The sequence below is a fragment of the Lolium perenne genome, chromosome 1 (assembly GCF_019359855.2).
Source record: "Lolium perenne isolate Kyuss_39 chromosome 1, Kyuss_2.0, whole genome shotgun sequence".
Lineage (NCBI taxonomy): Eukaryota > Viridiplantae > Streptophyta > Magnoliopsida > Poales > Poaceae > Lolium > Lolium perenne.
In genome coordinates, this window is record NC_067244.2 from 100,918,785 (window position 1) to 100,936,314 (window position 17,530).

The following is a 17,530-nucleotide window of genomic DNA, read 5'->3' on the forward strand; positions in this document are numbered from 1 at the left end:
GTCACACGCGGCGATGCGAAGTGCAAGGCGTGCCACCTGACCTATACCTGGTCGGGAAGGTGATGGGGATGCCTCGCTTAGTTCTGCATGGCATACACGTAAACATTAAATACGAGCCTCGATCGGCTCTCGGGTTATCTCCGTGAATCGGCTCAAAGAGCCGATCCACCCATGATTCGTACGGGGTGCACGAATACTTGGTGATCCTGCTTGATCAAGATAAAGCTAATGAGATCTACGACGATTTAGGGTTTTCACCGCATAATCGGATCATCCTACTCCAGGTTGGGCCTCGCGGCCACGCACGGTGCTCATAAGCCGATCCTAAACAAGGCCAAAGAACCAACAATGATGTTGATCCGCGGAACATCCTGTTTAGGACTTGCGAACGCCACCCTACGTGCCACTGGATCCTCCCCCCCTTTGTAAGGCCTAACTATTGCAGATATTAAACCAATCCTTGCATAACAAGGAGCAATCGTAACGGATCAGATCTACTAGATGATGAACAAGCAGGGTGCCGCCCCCACACCTGAGATAGGCGTGAGGGCGGCTAGACATGCAAGGGTTGCACTACGTAAGCATGTTATACGAAGAACTATGCTAACCCTAACACATCTATGATAACTACGTTGCCCGCCATCAAAGACGCTTCAGTACGGGCAACGCATGAACAACGTGGAGCTTGTGCTGCCTAGATCACAAGATGCGATCTAGGCAGCATGTCACTTACCTGATTGAAACCCTCGAGACGAAGGAGTTGGCGATGCGCCGAGATTGGTTTGTTTTTTGGGGTGAACGTTGTGTTGTTGTTTATTCCATAAACCCTAGATACATATTTATAGTCCAGCGGACTTTCTAATTCGGACGTGCACCTAACCGTGCACGAGTAAAACTCTAACTTTTAATCTAAAGATACGATCTACTATATTACAGATACAATGGGCAATTCAGCCCAATTTCGTGTATAAGGCCAATTCTTGTTTTTCCCTTCCATGTATATCTTCAAGTCTTTCTCAATCGTGGCCCACCTCTGACTCGGTCAAATTCTGGTGATAACAGCTGTGTAGATGCACTTGACTGCACATTAAGAACACGCTGTGAGACAACAATAGTTTGAGCTTCAGAAGGGAAAGCATCATAACCATCACTGTCATAATCATCCTCATATGGAGCATTGGGATCAACATCTTCTCCAGTTTCATACTCATTGTCCTCATTAATGATCATAACTTTGCGGTTAGGACAATCTCGCTTGAAGTGACCTTTGCTACCACATGTATGACAAGCCATATCGCGGTTGCGCGCTGTCGACATGTTAGAACTAGTTCCACTTGCTGCAGGAACGGGCTTCTTTGTGTTAGACACCATAGAGACCGGCTTGCTAGACGAAGTAGGAACATCCGCAGGGCGCGAAGATGGCGCCATGGAGGGCGGCTTCCGGGGTGTGTAACGCCCCGCGCCTGTAGCACGGCCCTTCATTTGCAGTTCTTCAGCCAACTGTGACTCAGCTTCTCTTGCATGATGTAGCAGCTCATTCATAGTAGCGTAAGTGTGATGACGCACAATGCCTTTGATGTTAAATCTGAGACCATTCAGAAATCACTGTAGGTTCATCTCAAGAGACTCACGGACACGGGCACGCTGCATAAGCATCTCCATCTCCATGTAGTAAGCATCAACTGTCAACACACCTTGTTTCAATTGGGTCAACTTGTCAAAGACGGAACGCAAGTAATTGGTAGGCACAAAACGAGCTCTCATTGCCCCCTTCATAACACGCCATGTGATAATGGGAAGCTCACCATCTTCTTCTCGAGCACGAACAAGTCCATCCCACCAACGCAATGCATAACCATCAAATTTAGAGGAAGCAAGCTTGATCTTCCTATCTTCAGTATAGTCAGGATGTAAACGCCATAATATCTCAATCTTCAGCTCCCATGTAAGATATTCTTCAACATCAGTACCTCCTTCAAATCTGGGAATTGAGAACTTGGGCTTACCCAAACCATCTTCTTGTTGTTGAGGAATACATTGGGCTGCGACGGGGACAAAACCACGACCACGGAAATCACCAACACCACAACCAAGACCACGACCCATACCACGACCTTGAGAATTAGCAGCTTCAGCATTGTCGCCTTGCATATTGCCATCGTCATCATGCGGTGGTTGTTGTGGTTGCACCATAGTACATATCTCACCAACGGCGTTTGTCAACGTTTGTATAGACGCTTGAAGAGTCGTCATCGATGTTTGAACGGTGTTAACCGCTGTAGTAGCCTCATCGACCTTCAAGTGGACACTCTAAATATCTTTATCCAACACGTCACTAGCAACATGTATTTCACGTTGCATATGATCACAAAGTGCCTCAAATTCCAGCCAAGTAACTGTCGCTGCTGGATCTTTCTTCTGCATCACATCAACATCCTCAGTAGACATGATTAGTAGGTTAGTGCACTAAACAAAAATCTTTGGTGGTACTCTCAAACCTCACTCAAAACTGATAAGAAGGGTAAATCTTACCGCTCCAAAGTGAATTAGTAGTGCTCACCAACTTGGATTGACGGACTAGTGCACGGATGTAGCGAAGCGAATATCAAGGGTATAAGAACAAATCACACGACAAAGCAGGATATATGTGGGGCTGTAGGTGGGCTACCTATTTGCACCAATAACAAGCTCTAGCGCTGACCGTAGACAACCAATGATACTCACACAAGGCGATAAATGTGGCAATGCAACTATATGTAGGAAAGGTTGCAATGCACTAGAGAGACGCTAGCAAAGCTCAACGAGACAGGCACAAGATTGCTCAACTACGGGTGCAGTAAAGTAAACTTAGGCCTTCACTTGATTCTTCTAGCACTTCACTTTTCTTTTTGTAGTTTTCTTGTTGTATAACACGCAGCTATGTAGCTCTTTTGCTTCTTTTCAATTTTCTTTTTTTTTTATATGACTCAACTCCTTGATAACACGGCCAACAAGATATGCAAAGCACCAAAACCCTAATGAGCAGCCCGTCGAGCGGTAAAACTAGTCTCTTCTGGGGAAGTTCCTAGTCACTTTATATCGAAAGGCTGTGTCTATGGTTGGGAACAAGCACACTGTACGCTATGTAGACTCGGAGTAATAAAAACTGATACCACTGATAAAGTAAACACAAGACAATTGTGGAGACTCAAACCCTAACAATACTAGATGAAAGAAAAAGGTACGCAAAAACAACTACGAAAAGCAACTAAAACTCGAAATTAGTGCAATCTAAGGCTATGGCAAACCCTAACCCTAACTTTTTATGGCTTTTTCTGGATAGGAAAACACTCACAACTCAACTATGGGGTGGATTGTGGATGGCTTACCGAGGAAAACCGGAAATCTTGTACCAAGATGATAAGGGGTTGCCCGATCTTCTCAGTAAGCGACGGGTGGTGATGAACACATGATGGTAGCAGCGGATGAAATCGATGATGATGAGGAGGATAACTTGTATGACGCCGACGAAGTCTCTCGATTTGATTCCTGATGCCAATGCAACAGCCCTCAACCCTGCAAGATATTCGCAACTCCACACACTTGTGCACGTAGCCGCCGACCACGAAGCGGTAGATTACAATCTTATAATCCCCAATGGAACAGCAGATCAAACAAACTTTCAGTAGCATAAAACTCCAGATCGCAACGAATTGGAGAGTTGGGGAACAATAGTTTTTCTTAGCAAACAACTATGAACTAGGGTTTATCTTAAACGTGGTCTAAAGCAGCTAGGGGGCGTCCTGGGCACTTATATAGGCGTCCGGGACGACTTCCGGTCGAAAAGATACAAGAATAACCGACCCAGAATAGATCTGGTCGAGACAGACTCGGACACGGCCGGTTTGGGGGGCGGTCGACCGGGCCTGGGACCGGGCTGGCCGGTTCAAACCGAGCCAGTGACCGGGTGCTGACCGGGCACAGGAATTGCTCTGCAGTAACCCGCCCGGTTGGCATCAGCGTCGCGTCCGGTTGGCGCCGGGACACATCCGGCGTGCCGCCCGGTTGGACCGGGCCAGGGACCGGGCGCGCCGGCGTGGCGGCCGGTCTGACCGGATGCTGGGCCGACCTGGACTTCTTCTTCTCCTCTCGCGCATGCCTCCCGCTCCTCCCTCGCGCGTCCATGAGACATCTTCATGTCCAGCTCCATGTGCAGCTTCACGTCCTTCTTTACGTCCAGTTACTCCTCTCCTCCTCGTGCGATGCTTGTCTCCTCTTCATACCTGATGATACATAAGTAACAAGACTTAGGCAGTATAAAGTTCTCATCAATCAAGGTATGGTTTATGAACAAGTTCACCTGTTGTTTAAGTAGATTCGCACGAGCCCTTGTAATTGGTCCAATCCTAACTTCATTGGATTTGAGCTTCACAACAGGTTCATCTTCATTTGGTAATGACGGAGGTAATGGTGTAGTAGGGATGTCCTCATCAGAATTCTTCATTCCTTCAATAAAAAACTCATTTTATTAGTGAAATTCTCTATGAGCGGATAACTATTCAATAAAATTCAACCTATAGTAGTGTACTAGCTTTTTTCCTGATAGGTCGTGAGCGGGCATATTTCCTATAGTTAACCTATATTTAGCTGACTAATCATTAGTCAAAGTTTGACAAGAAACACGACGTGACTAGTGGAGATTTGGTAAATAGAATTTGGAAAATGATTGCTCTCCCTAAGGGATCCCAGCTTCGCAACCTCTTGGTGCATCACCGTCGGATAAGAGCATCGTGCGGACGCGGACAACTGAGGGACACACAGCTCCACGTGCATGGCCCCCATCTTTTCTTCTTTTTTTTGGTTCTTCTTTCCAACTCTGCAACCTTATCCTCACGAGTCACAGCCTGCGCTTTTTCCCAGGAGAGCTCGTCGCCGGTCGCCTTCCTGCAAGTCCTGCTCCTCCCTATGGTTGGATTCCGTCGACCTCGCCGGCTGCCAGCGCTACTTCGACCCCGCCATCGAACCCCGCGTTCCCATCTCGGCGCCATAGCTTCCTGCAGCCATCTCGGTCGTCCGCCACCGCGCCATGGATCCTCGCCACCGCGCCCCGTGGCTTCCTACAGCCGCGCGCCTCAACCTCGCCGTCCTCCGTCGCGCATCTACCTTGTACTTCGCCGTTCCCCATGGGATCCTCTCTTCTTCGCAGAAACCTCCGCGAGCTCGCCGCTTCCTCCCGTCGCCCCTACTGATGGGGGTTGGTTGCCGGTGCCGGCGGTCGGATTCGCAGCCGTTCGCCACCGCGACAGCCGAACCGAGCTTGGCCAAGGAGCAAGCTCAGATGCCACCTTGCTAGGGGCTGCAGCCTTTGGTGCTTCAAAGGAAGGGCGGCAACAAACTATATATGTCGTCGCTGCTAGGAGCACCCGACGTAGCTGCCAGCAGTGAGCTGGGATGCCACCTATGCTACCAGGGGTGAGCGAGGGTGCTACCAAAGCACGCCGGTGTTGCTACGTATGGCATACAACATCGCTTCTAGCAAAGTAGCCGATGCTATTCTTTTGCTACAAATGTCATGCCTTTTTTGCTAGAAGCGATGTTGTATGCTACAAATATTTTTTGGTTTTGCTTCAATAGCAAATTAATTTTGCTATGTTATCTTCGGCGAGGTATCCGATGAGTTCTCCGTCAATGTCTCCGGCGAGGTTGGTTTTTTGCTACAATAGCACAAATTTTTTTTGCTATAACATTTTTACGATTTTGCTACAACTGCACAATATGTTTGCTACTGGGGTATCCGTCGATGTCTCCGGTGAGTTCTCCGGCGAGTTGCCTGTCGATGTTTCCAATGATATCCATTTTTGCTATAATAGCACAAATTTTTGCTACCCGCTCTCCGGCGAGGTGTCCGGTGGTCTATCCGACGAGTTCAACCTTTTTCTTTTATTTCGTGGGTGAACCGTTTTTTGCTACACGGCAGCAAAAAGGACACGTGTCATCACGGGAAGCAGGAGGCTGAGAAATCAAATCCCCCTGGATTCCTAGTAGTGTCCATAGATTTTCCATTGAAACACCCCTTAATCACTTACTTCATGCTTAATCCCACTATGCCTCTACTGAACAGACTAATCCACACCATTATTCACTATATAAAAGTTAACCCCATCTACCGCAATGAGATTTATTTGGGCACTGTTGCCCTCCCAGTTTCCACCAATCACGGTTAGACATGATAGAATTTTGCACTGTTCACGCGCCATCGTTTCTGCCCCGGCCGGAATTTCTTTCCCTTCCTTTTCTTTTTTTTCCCTTCCTAAATTACGTGATTACCGGCAGGCAGTGGTCAAATCTCCAGATGCGGACCGGCTGCTCCACAATTAGAACGTGCTTTCTACCTTTGATCTCCGGTTTCATCCGCTTCTACCGGATGTGCATGTTTTACGGCAAATTCCGTTGCCATTGTTTGCCACGTATCCTCTTTACGTGTCTGTTTCTTCCCTCTTTGTTTAATTGTGCATTAATCGTGTTGGCCCAGCTTGCACCGCTTGGACTGAACTGACGAGGAGAACGCTGACCTCCAGAACTCTTTTCCCCTCTGCCCATCCGGAACAATCGAGGAAGCCAATCGTATCCTCATCCCTTTCCTCTAAAGAAAAGTAAGGCGGGGAGGACTAATCGCCACGGCAGGAGACAAGGCTACTGACCGCCGGCTTCGAGCAGAGGCAGGAGCATTGCTGCATCCGGCCGAGGACGGCCAGAGTTGAACCCATCCGGACGTCTTTGTCGCTGGAGGCGGCAATCGGCTGGAGGAGTTCGAGGGCCGGCAGGCGGCCGTGGCGAACGAGGCGCGGGCTCAAACTGGAGCTCCACCTCCTCGCTTCCGGGGGGAGGCGGCGGCGGCGCATCCCCGACAATGACGGCGCAAGCAGGCCCAAGCAAGTGCAGGACCGGAGATTTACCTCCGCCGCATCTCCTCCACGGGCAACAACCCTGTCCTTCACCGCCAAAGACGTCCGCGTTGACGATGACACATGCGGCAACACAAACAGTGGGCGAGGCGACGCCATCTCTTTGGCCGATGCGTGTCCTCCGTACTGCGAGTTGGTCAGTCTCTACTCCTGCCCCCTCTCTATTTCTTACTCTCCTTGGTCTCCCACGGGAGCAGCCGAGGTGCAAAGGCCAAGCGGCACAAGGAGCAGTCAGGACGGTGGTGCTACATATCTTCACATTTGATGGAATGTCCCATAGGTACTAAGGTTAAGATTTTTTGTTTCCTCTGTTTTCATCCCTTTTCGTTGTAGCTATATTACTCATCTTTTGGTTCAATTTGTCATATACCAGTGTAGCCAGCAGCTGACGACATTGTTGGAGTGTTTAGTCCAAGAAGAGTGGTGTTAATATTAGCAAGAATTAAACGTTCTTTCAGTTGTTCTTGAGGTCTATTTAAATGGGGATCCTCTTGGTCCTCTCTGGCTCTCTCCATGTACATAAGGTGAGTAATCAGACTCCATAGAATATAAATTTACAGTATTTGAGTTACATGTGAGGTTTCTAGATTTTACTTTTGTGCATGGTATTTGCAGGCTCATAGTTACTCAAAGCATGACTTTGTTCTACTTCTGTTCAGATTGACGCGCTCAAATATCCAGTAAATCATCACCCCGCACACTGCTTATATTATTCATTCTATCCTATTATTGTTATTATTATTTTCCTTCGACTGCTATTTCTCTGTACGTAACATAGTAAAACATTATTTTTCTCATCTGTCACGGGATGTTGGTTTAATGTACGTGCTGACAGATATCATACCATAAAAAACAAATCAAGACCCAAGAATAAATATTCACCAATAGCTTGACTGCTAATTAGAACACGATGCAGGGTATAATTTCTAGCACACAGTTTCATATAATTTGAAGTAATCTATCCACATTATGCCCCTCTTCCGTTGACTATAAGGTAGCAGACCTCTGATTTGCTCGCTCTTATATATGAATGGATATAAAAGAAGCTCAATTTAGTAATTATATTTCGTATAGGAATTCAACATATTGCAAATGATATATGGCTTCCTTCATCAATTCCTTATAATCAAGTTTTACAGATGGCTTTACCTCTTTGTATAATCAGCATGTCGTCCCTTTACAATTGGTTAATTTTATTTTCAGTTAAGTGCGACCAAACTCTTATTTGTCACTCTTTTGGTAGGAGTTCCTATAAAAACTGTGTGCGGGGTAGGAACTTTATTTGTCACTCTTATTTTCAGTTAAGTGCGACCAAACTCTTATTTGTCACTCTTTTGGTAGGAACTTTATAGGATCATCAGTGAAAACGAGAGATACCAAATTGCAGCAAAATAAAATAAAACACTTTGCCAACCATATGATCAGGTGCCTCCCAGAGCACAAAATTCCAATTTAACAAGCCGTTTTGACAGAAAGGCAAACACGGTAGAAAAAGGCATTTATATAAAGTGAGCTCACCTAATTCTTGCATGGGCACTTATGAGTATGTATGGATAGAAAAACTATACCAAGTTGCACACATGTTCCTGAAATCTTGCTGTTTAAGTTACTGACAAAAATTTCAGTTGTCTTCTGTATAAACTATAATTTCAGCTTTGGTCGATGGTAGAGGGAAATAGAGTGGAGGGATGTGTACCAAGCAACCACACAGATCAATTCAGATAACAAGTGAAGGAAGATAACACATGAAGTAAGGTTCGACCTTTCTATTAGAGATGTTCATCATCCCTAAAGCATGGATAAGAACAGACTCTTCGACAGTTAATTGTCCAACATGTTGTTTTATTTCAGCGGTAAATGTAATACTCACTCGATCTATATTAAGTGTCATGGTTTTAGTTCAAATTTGTTAAACGAAAACCACGACAACGATGAAGTGTGAATGGCAAGCAACTTATGTATTAAGTACCTATGTATAAATATGCCAAGTGGATCTGATCAAGCTACTATTACTCCTATATGATTATGACAAATGACACTTTGTGAGTTAATTTGACATACCATATGGGATGGGAGCTTCCTTCAACAATGAAATACTAGCAGATTATCTGTATGTCCATACATGCAGAACAATACCGTTTTTCTATAGCATTAAAAGTATCTTCATTCTTTGTCTCAGACTGACCCAACGGAGAACATTATCCACCTACAACTATGTAGCCAGTATGAGTGTCACCTACTTATTGGCTACAGCGGTACGATTAATTGTTCTGTTGACACAGTGATGCTATTTCTCTGAACTCATGTACGAATCAGATCTCTTCTTCTATTTCTTTCATTTAGTTTATCCAGTTTGTTGACTTTTTAACCATAGCTTTGGATCCTAGATTCCTAATAGCAATCTTGCTATATGTTTTTCTTCTACCATAGAATGTTATCTGTCCATAGCTTTCGTTATTCAAAGTTCAGATAAATTCTTTCGTCCCTACCGTGATACTGTTTCTCTTGAATCATGTCAAATTTATATTTGATCTGCTCTTCCTCACTTTTAGTTACTCCATTTTGCTTGCACTTTAACCTTCACACAAAGCCTAGATCTCTAATACTAGCAAACATGTTATTTTTGTCCAGGGCAGGTACAAACAACTCAACCAGGAGCTGTTCGTGCTCACAAAAATTCACAGCAGTGCACACACCTTCACTGCTCATGCGTGTCAGAGAAACTCTCTCAATTTCGAACAATGATCTTACCTATGGTAGACAAACTGGATTTATCCAAGTGTATGACTTTTCACTGATCTGCTGCTTTCAGTTTTCCCTTATGTTCTTTTTGTTTACAGTTCTTTGCCCTTACCATCAATTTATTCAAAGATAGTCATCGTTTTGAATGTGAGGCAAACAAACAGTTCTAGATCTCCAACAATACAGCTGGATGGCCGTTTTTGTTGTTTTTATTTACTTTTTATTTTGATTTTTCTCCACTAAATAATTCTCTATTGTAGGGAACCTCAACGCTTAAACTACTTACCTTCTTCTATACTCATCACCAATTCTCTTGACAGACTCTGTTGTTATGATTGGTAAGTGAAATTACCTTTTAGTTTACGATGAAGTGCAGATTGGCCATCTCGAGGCTGTCTGTCTTTGCTATCGCTCCAACCAGTTGTGCCTGCCATCAGATCAGTCCCTCTCCACTCCGCTTGCCTCCTTTTCTTTCCTTATGTCTTGCATACTTCTCCCTTGGCGTCCCTTTGTTCGCTCCGGCGCTTCGACCATCTCTGGTGGACATGCAGCGCGCCGCGCACCGAGGATCGCCCCTCCTCAACAACCCCTTCCATCTTGATTGACTAGCAACCTTTGGTGTCTAGGCTAGATCAATGAGAGGAAAGTCCACCGATCTGGAGTGTTGCCAAATAGAACTAGACCGATGATTCATACAAGGGGAGGGGATGAGTATTTCAGTACAATGCACTGTGAGAAACATAAGAAGGGACCAGCACGGCTTGACGAGGTAACCCCCAGCCACGTGTACTGCCACTCAGCCACATGTCCACCGACTGCTCCGGCATAGCACTCCCCCATGACATGCATGAAGACAAACTATTCTTTCACCTAAAATTAAGAAGAACCACTTACGCCCAAAAAATTAAGAACTAACAAAACCTATATTCTTTCTGGGAGGAACAAAATGTATATCTTATGTCCTATCCTCTAACCTGTGAACACCAAAAAGGTTATTTCGTGCCAAGCTAAGTACAAACTATCTATTATGTCCTGCTCATTTTGGTGTACCACTTGACTGCCTATTCTATAAATTATGATCGAATTCTGCATGTACCACTTGCTAGCACTCTAGCGGCATACCGCCGTGCCTTACTTTTTAGTAGTATATATATAAGTTGAAGTCCTTTGCTGCTTTCTCATTGATTTGGTTACGGTGCGTTTTTTTTCAATTTCAATTTTTTTTAAAATTACTCATACTATTTTAAAAAAAATCTGATGGTAATTTCTCTGTCGGTTTTCATCATAATTTGACTGATGGTAATTTCTCGCAGTAGATCATCGGTTGAAATAGTTAGCTTTCGTAATAATTTGTCGCGTTAAAAATATAGCAGTAATTTTTTGCAATGCTGTAATTACCTATAATTTCCCAAAAACAATTTCTTGGTGCAATCCTTCAACGTCAATTCCGGTGTTAACTATGAAATATATCGTTAATTACCTAATATTTAATTATTTGAGGGCGCATATTTCAGTGACAATAATTTCTCAACGGTGCAACATCGTGGTAATTTCAACCTCAAGTTTAGTTTCTGCAGTAATTTTTCACGAGGCGGCAATTACCTATATTTTTCTAGAAAGTAATTTCTCAGGAGACATCTTGAACATTGCTAATATCAACTATGAAACACGCAGTTAACTACCTACTATTAATTATTCAAGGCCACATATTTCTCCGCCGATCATTTTACAACGACGCACAAGGGTAGTAATTTTTACACGAACCTTCAACCTCAACTGTGGTTAATTACCCGCGACATTTCTTTAGTAGTGCATAATTCTTTACAATTATTAAAAAAAATTCAACATCCACCCCCTCTTTTACCCAGGAAAAATAATGTTGTGACAGTTGTGTTCCTCTACGGTAACATCAAAAAATTATACTTATTCAATCATCCGTCACATTTTCATCTGGGATGACCTTCTCCTAGGGTAAATATAGAAAGATTTGCCTCTTTCGGCCCGAGAAATACAACCATTTTCTTTTGTAGCAAGAACGACAACAAAAGCACTCCACCATCCACCGCCTATTTCGCCGTCACTTGTGCGGTACTTCCACAACCCAAATACTTTTTAGTTTTTACAATATTTTAACCAACAATCTAGAAACAAAAGCACTCCACCACCCGCGGCCTATTTCACTGGCACTTCCGTGGTATTTCGGCAGCTCAGATATTGTATTATTTATACTCCCTCCGTCCCAGGGAAAGTGTCGGTCGGTCCTTTTTTCAAAAAGCTCCTCCGCAAATTCCCGACAAACAAGTGGGTATTGCTTCCTGTCCGCAGCGCCGCTCCCTTCCTGACCCCGACGCCGTCGCCGCTCCCTTGCTGACCCCAACGCCGTCGCCGGCGCCGCTCCCTCGCTGGCCTCGCACCTCCTCTGCCCCCCACAGCCACCGCCGCTCCCTCCCGTAGCCCCGCATCCAAGCGCAGGTCAACCGGTCGCGCATAGGCGGCAAGGGCTCGCTCAAGGGCCGCCGCTCTCTCGCTGGCCACCACCGTCTCCGTCGAGGCCGCCGAGCTCTGGCGCCGCGTCGAAGACAGCTTCAACTCGCTCACCCGCGACGAGCTCCTCTCCCGCATCCACTGTCGGTACCTCCCGCAGCCCTGTAGTCTCCATTTCGGTGGAGCTGAAAATTGGAGTTTTTCGACGGATCCGCGTCGTAGTTCCCACCAGCGGCGAGAAGAGGAGGTAGAAGCGACGGATTTGAATGCAGGGTCTGCGCTCCCCCACCGCCGAGCTCTGATTTTTCCTCTACGCACCGGATTTGAAGGCATAGTCTGCGCTCCCCCAATGCGTCGACCTCCAAACCCAAAGGTTCAAATTTTGAGCCTACAACTTGCACTTTTCTCTTGAACTGGTAGCAGCAAATGATTTTCTTAGTCTCTGCTATTGCATTACCAAGAATTCATCTTGATTATTTCAGCATTCAGATAGGTTGGCATCTCGTATTGGTTGAGTGGACCGACATGCTTCACGGATGGATTGCAGTACCTGATTTCCATGGAAGTAGCTGATTAGCTGGGTCATTGTCTACTTTAGGTGCATGCTGCTTTCTAGTAAAATTGATGAACTACCAAAAAATATGCATTGGATTGGATAGCTAAACTAAGAGGAACAATCCCTAAGTTCACAACTCTCTAGTGAAATAATCAATTCGCACTTAGCTGAAAGAGAGCTCTGCAAATTAGGAAGCAGAACCTAATGTACACGACTGATTCTTAGCTGAAAAATATGCATTGGATTGGATAGCTAAACTAAGCTTGATCCTTTGACTGAACAGCAAATGGTTGGCATCTGTGGCGTCGAGAAGTCGTTGCAGGCAGAAGAAGCTCTCACCCAGGGCAGCGGGTGTCTTGCCGATGACGCAAACATTGGGAGCTTCGTGGCCATTGCACTCGGCAAGCTGTCCAGCCTTGAAGGTTTTGTCATACAGGTAACTCGATATGTCTCGCTACTCTTTAACCTTGATGCTATTATTGAAAGTTCAAACTTCCAGAATAGATGCTACTGTAGTTTCAGAGATGTAAAATTTAGTTTAGAAATTATTTTAAAAGCTATGCTAGATTGCTAGCATCTAGTATACTGGATATCATAAATTTATCACAAGAAAGAGCTTACAAAGTTATTCATGCTGAATTCAAGAGTGTCAACATATAAGTGACTCTTGTGTGTAGATATTAACATTTGTATCTTGTTCTATAACATGGCTATAACCATGGCTATAACAATTGATGTCTATACATCTGATTCGCTTGCTTTCTTGTTGTTGCTTGCATCGTTTTCTTCTCTTGCTTCTAGCTTCTCTTGTCGCTTTCTTTTCTTCCTTGCTTCACGTTCTTCTCTTGCCGCTTGCTCCTCTTGTTTCTTCCGTGCTTGGCGTTCTTCTCTTGCCGCTTGCTCCTCTTGTTTCTTCCGTGCTTTGCGTTCTTCTCTTGCCGCTTCCTCCTCTTGTTTCTTCCGTGCTTGGCGTTCTTCTCTTGCCGCTTGCTCCTCTTGTTTCTTCCGTGCTTTGCGTTCTTCTCTTGCCGCTTCCTCCTCTTGTTTCTTCCGTGCTTGGCGTTCTTCTCTTGCCGCTTGCTCCTCTTGTTGCTTCCTTGCTTTGAGTGCTTCTCTTGCCGCTTGCTCCTCTTGTTTCTTCCTTGCTTTGAGTGCTTCTCTTTCCGCTTGCTCCTCTTGTTTCTTCCTTGCTTTGAGTGCTTCTCTTGCCGCTTGCTCCTCTTGTTTCTTCCTTGCTTTGAGGGCTTCTCTTGCCGCTTGCTCCTCTTGTTTCTTCCTTGCTTTGAGTGCTTCTCTTGCCGCTTGCTCCTCTTGTTTCTTCCTTGCTTTGCGTGCTTCTCTTGCCGCTTGCCTCTCTTGTTTCTTCCTTGCTTTGCATGCTTCTCTTGCCACTTGCTCCTCTTGTTTCTTGCTTGCTTCATGTGCTTCTCTTGCCGCTTGGTTGCTTGCTTCTTCGGCTGCTTGCTTGGCACTTGCTTCTCTTGCTAGTTCTTCTTGTTGCTTGATGTACCGGAGTATAATAGTTTTGGTTTCTGTAAGTATGTTCGTCGGGACACAGAGATCATCCATTACCTCTTCTAGCCTTCCTTCTGCCTCGAGGAGGTCCTTATAATTGTGCGGGATATCATATTCTACCCCTCCTTCTACCCGCATTATCTGAATCATAACTGTCTTGAGAGTAAAGAAGCTTCTACTCAGTTTGTTGACCTCATAATTATTGTATTCTTCTTCCACACCCTCAATCAGTTCCTTTATATTCTTAGGTGCTCTCGTATCAGTAAGGGATTGTAGAGACCTGAACAAGGCTAGGTCAAGAACATTTAAGTCCGGGCTGTTCGGAGGTTGTTGGATCAACTGAATGTCTAGGTCAGTCTGTGCTACTGCCTGTCGGAAACCATCATCATGAGGGAGGAGGTGAGGTTTCGCATTATCTTGTTGAATGAAGATTGTTGTTCCCTCATCCTCATCGGGCCATTTGTCTTGGATGGCTGGAATCACTAGATTGCACATGTATTGTCTCATGACATCTCGGGTAACTTTCACATTTTTTAGCTCAAGTGTTCCTTTAGGTCTAAGTTTACTCTTCTTAGGAGCTGGGGTCTCCTTCACAAATGCCCATGTCCCAATTTTGCCATCAAATGTGACTACCCCTCCTTCACCATACCTTGGCTTGGCAACTGCCGCAAGGAACATCACCTTTCCTATGCTATTCTTATTTTTCACTGTGCGCAATGGTTTTGGCTCTTCTGGGAGTAGGTAGTACGAGTTGTTCACTTTAGTCATGTCGAACCATTTTTCGTCAATATGGACAAAGTTGTCCATATCCTTGAACCTACATGGTGAGTTCTCATCGAGCATAGAAAGGCAATGTTGTAGCCTCTGTATTTTGTTAGCTTCTGTCATCGATGGCTTCAGGGTGTTACTGACGCGCTTTAGCTCACCCAACCTAAACCTTCTATGCAATGTTGAGCGGCTAACACCCAGAGATTTTGCAAGAGATCGAATAGTTCTCCTTCTGTTTAATGGGATTGTTGATGTTCTCGATAGATCCAAATCTTTCCTTTTACCGCCACATTTGCCTTTCTTCTTGCTGGAGATTGGTAGTCCTTGTTCAAGCTGCTCTTGGGCTGTTTTCCAGACTCACTCAATTGACCGTACACTTGTGTGCAACATGCTTGCGACAAGTTCTTTGTCGCAAGTTGTGAACTTTCCATCTTTGCGCTCGATTACTTTTAGAGCAAAGTAGACACCATATCTCTCCTGACTTGTCAGATTTTTTTGAATCTCTCGGGGTACTCCACCAGGTAGACCACTTAGGCCTCCATGCTGATCTTGAATCGGCTCATTGTGTGTTGCACTAGAGTTCGGATCAGGTACACCACTTAGGCCTCCATGCTGATCTTGAATCGGCTCATTGTGTGTTGCACTAGAGTTCGGATCAGGTACACCACTTAGGCCTCCATGCTGATCTTGAATCGGCTCATCTTGTGGTGGACTAGAGTTCAGATTAAGCAAACCATCATCTTCTGGAGTCAAGTCCAGATCAAGCACACCAGCTGCTGGAGTCGAGTTCAAATCAAGCTTCATAGGTCTCATTTGCTGAGAGACAATCATCCGAGGAAATTCAATCTTGTATACATTCTGTAGGCCAGTACACATTTCTGAAACAGAGTGATATTGTAGGTCAGTACTTTACACATAGCACTCCACTTTGGTATTATGTAAGTCAGTACACATAGCTTACCGTGTACCAAAGGTTTAGAGAATATGTCATTTTGGCGCATCCGGTTATCTTTCCACACATCCACTGTTGTAATTGGCATTTTTCTCCTTTTGGAAACCAGCTCCCGTAAATTGTCGCCAGCAATTAGTTGCCTCATTAAGCTGTGCAAAGACAAGATCAAATTTAAGCACCGCCATCCGTCAGAAATAACAAGTTATATTCTTAACAAGTTTTATTCTTACTCATTCGAAAGTACAATCTCCTCATCATATTGGAGGCTAGACATGTCTTGTATCATGCTCTTAACAAGTTTCTCTTGTTGTCTGCATTTTCAAACAAAGAAATCTTGAAATCCAAAAGGCATCATAATTTTTAGATGACAGGTTGTAAGCAACAAGTTCAGTATCAGATAACAGTAAGCATATCAGTACATTGACAAACTGCATTATGTTGGTGCAATAAAATCCACTATCATCATATAAATCTTAACTGTGAGAAACATCAAGTTATATCGATGTTTCTTGCTGTCATTATCGATGCATCAAAGACAGGGCCTTTTTCATCAAGTTATGCGATGTTTCTTGCCTGTCATTCATACTCTCAACTTCTTTCTGATGTTTCTTACTACTGACATAGTTTATGCAAGACCCTAAAAAGGATGGGTTGCATGTGTTGTTACAGGAAAATGAAGCGACGTCTGCATCAGTTTGTGAACCAAGCAAGAGATGGGTGGAGATCAAGTGTAAGTATGATGCCTGAGCAATACATTTCATCTTCACCAATTCCTTTTCTGATTGCTTCTTCAGGGACATATGTTACAACTACATCAGGGACATATTTCTGCTTTCTGCTGGTAGTGGACTACATCAGGGAAATCCTGAACTACAGGTCTATCCTCTTACTAATAGTTTCATGTTGTTTTGCACCTTTTCCTGAGCATCTTTTGGCCTAGTCATCGACAGAAAAAAGAATATCAATCTCATCATTTTGGCCTTCTTCTGCTGCACATTTTTTCAAAACTTGTTCATGAAATCCGAAAGGCATTGGTGAACTGTCAAGTTTGAGAAGTAGCATTTTTACAGTAGTACTCCAGAGTACCAGGAAATGGAAGGAAAAGCATGAGTAATTTGTCCAGTAGCAGCAAGCAATACAATTCCAGTGAAAATAATCATTTAAAAGCATGTCTCCGTTCTACAGTTTTACATTTGGTGTATTTACTGTGACAGGCAATAAAGAAGAAACTAATCAGCTAAGTAATTCTGAATGTTTGCAACAATTTCTCTAAAACTGAAGTTTAAACTGCAGTACCTTCTTCAGGTAACAGTTCAGGGACGAGGACGGCAAGCTCGTTCAGGAGAGGACGGCGAGCTTGTTCAAGGGGAGGACTGTTGCCCAGGGAGCAGAGGATCTTGCCCAGGGAGCAGAGGATCTCGCCGTCACATCAGCCATCGAGGACAATGACGAGGTCGGCGGTATGGCCGCGACTAGGCCAGCGACGATCGCGAGGAGCGCACAAGAATCCGGGATGCAATGGCTGCGCAACGGAGGACCAGCCGCCACAGAGGAGCTCGTGGTCGACGA

General features: G+C 44.7%; 2 protein-coding genes across 11 annotated transcripts; one reads left to right on the top strand and one right to left on the bottom strand.

Moving 5' to 3' along the window:
* The first annotated feature begins 11,916 nt into the window (after positions 1–11,916).
* On the top strand, positions 11,917–17,454 carry LOC127298056 (transcription factor TGAL4-like). Of its 9 annotated transcripts, none has more exons than XR_011756571.1 (6): positions 11,917–12,543; positions 13,010–13,162; positions 14,490–14,640; positions 16,631–16,691; positions 16,756–16,837; positions 17,255–17,454. XR_011756571.1 is itself a non-coding variant. In XM_071828820.1 (5 exons), the coding sequence occupies exons 1-5, from the start codon at positions 12,520–12,522 to the stop codon at positions 17,268–17,270; spliced, it is 336 nt and encodes a 111-aa protein (XP_071684921.1). In that variant the 5' UTR covers positions 11,918–12,519; the 3' UTR covers positions 17,271–17,454. The 9 variants fall into 9 exon arrangements, 4 of the variants coding, with proteins under 4 accessions (XP_071684921.1, XP_071684922.1, XP_071684923.1 ...); XR_011756576.1 differs by having other exon boundaries at positions 16,780–16,837; XR_011756582.1 differs by having other exon boundaries at positions 16,780–16,837; positions 17,267–17,454.
* LOC127298045 (uncharacterized) lies at positions 13,385–16,294 on the bottom strand. 2 transcript variants are annotated; one of them, XM_051328041.2, is made up of 3 exons: positions 16,192–16,294; positions 15,971–16,110; positions 13,385–15,887 (listed from the first exon to the last, which is right to left on the bottom strand). In XM_051328041.2, the coding sequence occupies exon 3, from the start codon at positions 15,127–15,129 to the stop codon at positions 13,465–13,467; it is 1,665 nt and encodes a 554-aa protein (XP_051184001.1). In that variant the 5' UTR covers positions 15,130–15,887; positions 15,971–16,110; positions 16,192–16,294; the 3' UTR covers positions 13,385–13,464. The 2 variants fall into 2 exon arrangements, with proteins under 2 accessions (XP_051184001.1, XP_071684920.1); XM_071828819.1 differs by having other exon boundaries at positions 15,971–16,196.
* Positions 17,455–17,530: the final 76 nt, after the last annotated feature.

What these genes read in the sequence shown, in the direction of transcription:
- LOC127298056 (XM_071828820.1), top strand. Translation starts at nt 12,520, where the DNA reads ATGCGTCGACCTCCAAACCCAAAG. An exon ending in TTGAAGGTTTTGTCATACAG is followed by an intron (nt 13,163 to 16,630) that starts GTAACTCGATAT and finishes GTGTTGTTACAG; the next exon opens with GAAAATGAAGCGACGTCTGC. An exon ending in GAGATGGGTGGAGATCAAGT is followed by an intron (nt 16,692 to 16,755) that starts GTAAGTATGATG and finishes TTGCTTCTTCAG; the next exon opens with GGACATATGTTACAACTACA.
- LOC127298045 (XM_051328041.2), bottom strand. Translation starts at nt 15,129, where the DNA reads ATGACAGAAGCTAACAAAATACAGAGGCTACAACATTGCCTTTCTATG.